Genomic DNA, 4,941 nt, shown 5'->3' on the forward strand with positions numbered 1-4,941 from the left:
AATATATTAATTATTTTACAGGATACATAAGCTTAAGGTGATTGAGATCTTTGCTCAGAGTCAAGGGCTTGTAAGAGACAGCATAGTAGAAAACAAGACAATGAGAAATATTCCAGCTGGGATGTAACAGCTGGCTTGACTATGATGGAGAGGACCTGGGCAGGGGTGGGAGGGGTTAGCACTGGAAGAGACCTAAACCCTGTTCACAGATGGGTAGAGTGAATAGGTTACTGTTGAGAGTAAGGAGGGTAATTCTAATCATATACAACAGGCATAACCTGGGACTGTCCCAAGAAAATCAGGTCATGTGGGGACCCTACAGATGGGGTCACTGTAGTTGGTGTCAGAGCCTGAGGTTAAGATAATAACCCGAGTCCTAGCCCTGCTGCTCCAACTCTCCATGGCCAGAAAAGTTGGGGACCTGAGTGGATCACAGCAGGAGCCATTTATACCCTTTCTGCTGTTAGACACATCCCTCCTCAAGGAAAATAACACCCAGACCCAAGGCCTGCCTAGGGTCCAGGGATAGGAGACACTCAAGGGTGGGGATGGGGAAGAAGTTAACTGCTATTTTTTTTTTTTTTGGTTTATACTACCTACATATTAAATAGGTCTCCATTTTTTAAATGTCTGATAGAAACAGCTTAATTTAGTCAAAATATTTAGGTCACCTAGAAGAATGATGTATAAACTGATGTAGAAACTATCTGACAAAAACTTTTAAGAGTAATTCTAAGCTTAGCTTAAAAATAACCCTGAATTTATGACGGAAAAAAAACAACAACAAAAACTAACAACAACAAAAACACCTTTCTGCAATGTTTCCAGCAAGTTGAGAGACCTCATTCATGTTCCATCCAGACTACTTCTCCCAGCTCATTACTGCATATAAAATTCTACGAGTAAAAGTTTTCTGAATTATCAAATGTTCTAGTTACCAGTAAAGGGCAGTTTAATGTGTTTTTTACAACTCAAAGGGAACTTCAGAATCTCACCATGCTGTAGAATTTTGCAACTAACTATATATGTCACTGGAAGAGACTTTTCATCTCTTCTGGGAAAGTCTGACCTTTTTATGATTTGGCTTTACTTTAGGTGCATAAGTTACCTCATTACTGTATGGAGGGTTGGAGCAGCAACATCTCCTAAATGAACTAATATTACTGATTAGACTGGCATGCCCAAAACAACAAATATATACATCACATTAACGTGTGCTTTTTAAAGATGTGCATGTGCACTCAGAGGCCCAGAAAATGTTAGAGGAAATAGAAAAAAGACCACACAGTCTAACTCTGCTATTTAAGGGGAGAGGAAGGTGCAAAGGTTCGATGAGAAGACTCAGCTGAGTCACACAGCAGGGACATGTCCAAGTTAGGACCAGCCTTCACATCCACTAGCTCGTAGCCAACATTATTGCCATTCAGCTCCATGCCTGAGAGATTAACTCTTCTTTGCAAGGTATTGTTTTCTCATTTTTTCATCTGAAAATTATATCCTTCAGTAATAATACTGGGTAATGTGAGCTTGCCCAAGTTCAACTGAATATATTTCTCAAGAATGACAAGTGAATACCAATAGGAAGAACCACTGTCCCTAAACTCTGCAATTATAAGGGATGCTATAGACAAAAGTTACTTCAGAAATAGACCACTGGTGACTAAGAGTATCAATGTTGAAGGAACTTACTTGATAGCGGCTTGTAGCTTCTCACACAGAACAGTGAGCACAGAGACCAGGTCGTCACAGAGAGCCTCTACTGTCGACCCTTCAAACAGAGGAGGTTACAGGCATTAGACGTTGGCGGGGGCACTGGAAATGCCCTAAACAGTCCTTCCCATCCTCCATTTTCAATGTTTTCAGGACTGTAAAGATGACTTTCAGATGCCAAGCCTTTCTTAGGCCACCAAAATGATCACAGAAAAGAATTAAATATAATAATTCCTTTCTATAGTAAAACACTCAAAATATAGTCCAGAAAGAAGATAATAGATTGCTTTCACACTTAATGAAAGGGAATCTGGTTAATTTAAAAAACAAGACAATTGACAATGATTTTCTCAATATTTAGGCCAGTAGACTATAAACGTTTCCCTTATTCTGACCTCTTGATTTTCTGGGGCTTCTGCGCAGATTTGAGTTGTACCCCAAAGAAATAAAATATGGCAGCATGGAAGAAAGGTGTGGCCTTCCAAACTAAGAAGCTAGAGAAAGAGGGCCAACGATTTGGTCACCACCTTCACCCACTTTAACTATCTGTCCAGCATCCTCAGGGCATATGATCTGAACGGAGCAACAGCAAATGTCAGGGAAAAAAGTTTTCCTTCTAAACAGTTTATGCTCATTTCCAGAAAGTAGCAAAAAACTACCCCCAGGAAGGGAACGGAAAAAAACCGAAAATTGCAAACCCCCAAAGGCCAGGCCCAAAACCGCCGAACGCAAGAACCTGGGGAAACCTCAAGTCCAACCTTGGCAAAAATGAGATAATACCAATTTCACAAAATTGTTGGGCCAAGTAAAGCGACAAGTGAAAGCATTTGTATTTTAATAAAAACCTGTAAAGATCTATACAAATGAGGCTAAATTATTTGATGAATGTATAAATAATTGAATGACCATGAGGTAAAGGAAGGAGAAAAAATAAAAGTAAATTTAGAAGAGGGTATGTGAAAGATGGCTAATTCTCAGAATTTATGATCTTGAATGCAGGAAAAAAAATGAGAAATGGTACAATGATAAAACATAGCTTAATAATAAAACCCATAAGTAGTCCTTAAACTTAATTTTAGATAAATTTCAAATGAGTCCATCAATTTTTTACTAATATATATTTTTAGGATGTATCTTTGACCAAGATTTTTTTTTTTTTTTTGCGGGGGGCGGGGCGGGGTTTATAAAATCATTCTACGTTAAAGTGAAGATTTTATGGGAACTGCCATTGCCAAACAAGAGGAACAGACAGGTAGCAAATGTTGGAACATATCATTGGGAGCTTCAAAAGGAGAAAAGAAGCCATAGAAATTTCTGGACAACAGCCCAAGAACATAGCAAGATGCAACTAAAATAATATATGCAAGTAATGATTTAGAAAGTGACTTAGAGCATTCTTTCTTATTTCTTTCATTTACTCTTTTACTCCTCATTATGGCAGTTTGGCTGCTTCTCTCTCCCTTTCAATCCCCCTTTTATATCTCTTCTCTACTCCATGCCTTTTTCCCTGTTAGTAATTAGCAAAAATATCAAAGAAAGGCAGATTTTTCCAATATGCTTTAAATTACTGAATAAAATCTGAAAAACTTAAATATCAATTTTTAATCAGGTAGTTTGAATTTTCCATATCTTTCAGAAAACACTACCAAATATTTTTTTAAAAAATTACACTGCTTGTCAATTATATGTGGACCTCTATTTTTTCTTTTCCTGTGGGTCAGAATGAAAGTGTCTGACCTTGATTTCTGTCCTTCTGTAAAATTCCCTGTGAGATGACTCATTTTTCATATCGAAAAGTTGGTGCTTCACAAACGTAATTTGGGTGCAACAGCAATTCATATCAAACAGGTTTGTCCGACCCTCTATCCAATTCTCATTTTAACAATTAACAAACCTGACTTCACAAAGAGTAAAGTAACTAAAAAAAAAAAACAAAAAACAAAAAAACAGCCTCCAACAAGATCTGTGAGGAGTTAGTTTCCCTCACACAGTTGGAACAGGAATAAATGTGTTTGGCATAAAGAGTGTAGGAAAGAGGAAGACAACCGCTGGTTAAATCATACCATGTAAGGCAAAGCTAAGCAGAAACTCCAAGGAGAGTAGAAAACCACCCTGAGACCAACCACGTATCTCGACATCCCTAACACCACACACATAGGAGGCATTCTTATACCTGCTTTGTAAAGTGAACTAGTAAAAATCAAATCCAATACCTTGATTCCTGAATTCCTGCGGGATATCCGGGTTTTCAATTATCTAGTAAGGGAGACACACACAGGACAATTAGGAGATTCAGGCAAGAAAATTCTTGACTCTTAGACAATGGAAAATTCTAGGACACCAAACACCATTTTGAGTACTCTGGGCTCAGCTAACTGACCTAAGCACACTCTTCAGGTCTTGATAGCATTTCAAGACTATGAAAAGATGATGATGTCTGGAACTGAACTTAGCAGTTCCCAAAATGCATTTAAACAAAACATAATTTATTTAAGAGTCCACAAACTTCAGGGGAGTTTAAGCCCCAGGGTGCTGACTTTCTGATCCCAGAGTGCTGACTTATGATCTGGGGCAATACCTACACCCAAGGTGAGTTACCCTTGCACAGATAACATTTTGTCCCAAGGTCAAAGACTACACTTTGATTGCAACTAATGAATACAAACTCTTAGTCTTAGAAGGATCAGGTTTCTGGACTTCAAAATACAGGTCCAAAGATGACTGCTGGTCAGAAGCACCAGCTTCCTATTTGTTGGGGGAGCGTATTAACTTCCGACTATCTGACCAGACCAACCCACTCTAGGCTCTGGCTTGGTAGATCTAGAACTATCAGAGTAAAGACAGAATGATGAGGGAAGAAAGCATAGGAAGGGAAAGATATTTACTAACAGTTAGACTTACTTCTCATTGCAGAGAAAATTCAGTGACTACTGAGCAGAGAATAGGAAGGAGGCTCTTTAGTCTCCCTACCTTTTAGCACTGGGAGATCATAAAATGGCATTTTCAAGCTAATCAACTACCAGACACAGAAAGCATCCCACGGTACTGTTTTTGTTTTGTTTTTACCTTGTTATAGGCACATATTTCTACTATTCTGTGTTCACTAATTTACAAGTTCAGCTGTTTCGACTGCAACCTTTGTGAAATGGCATGTCAGTGCCCACAGCTCAGCACATGGCTAAATACAAGTTTAGAACATTTCCCGGAGAAAATACTTCTGAGTCATTTTTA

The 4,941-nt window shown here is 38.4% G+C and overlaps 1 protein-coding gene across 1 annotated transcript in view; it reads right to left on the minus strand.

Moving 5' to 3' along the window:
- Positions 1-4,941, minus strand: part of ARFGEF3 (ARFGEF family member 3) — a 161,826-nt gene that overhangs the window by 80,670 nt on the left and 76,215 nt on the right. Inside the window, exons 7-8 of the mRNA XM_011356156.2 lie at positions 3,924-3,966; positions 1,690-1,768 (exon numbers count right to left, since the gene is read on the minus strand). Of these exons, the coding sequence (XP_011354458.1) occupies positions 1,690-1,768; positions 3,924-3,966 (122 nt within the window). The remainder of the gene's footprint in view (positions 1-1,689; positions 1,769-3,923; positions 3,967-4,941) is intronic.

Source organism: Pteropus vampyrus, unplaced genomic scaffold (genome assembly GCF_000151845.1).
Source record: "Pteropus vampyrus isolate Shadow unplaced genomic scaffold, Pvam_2.0 Scaffold24, whole genome shotgun sequence".
NCBI lineage: Eukaryota > Metazoa > Chordata > Mammalia > Chiroptera > Pteropodidae > Pteropus > Pteropus vampyrus.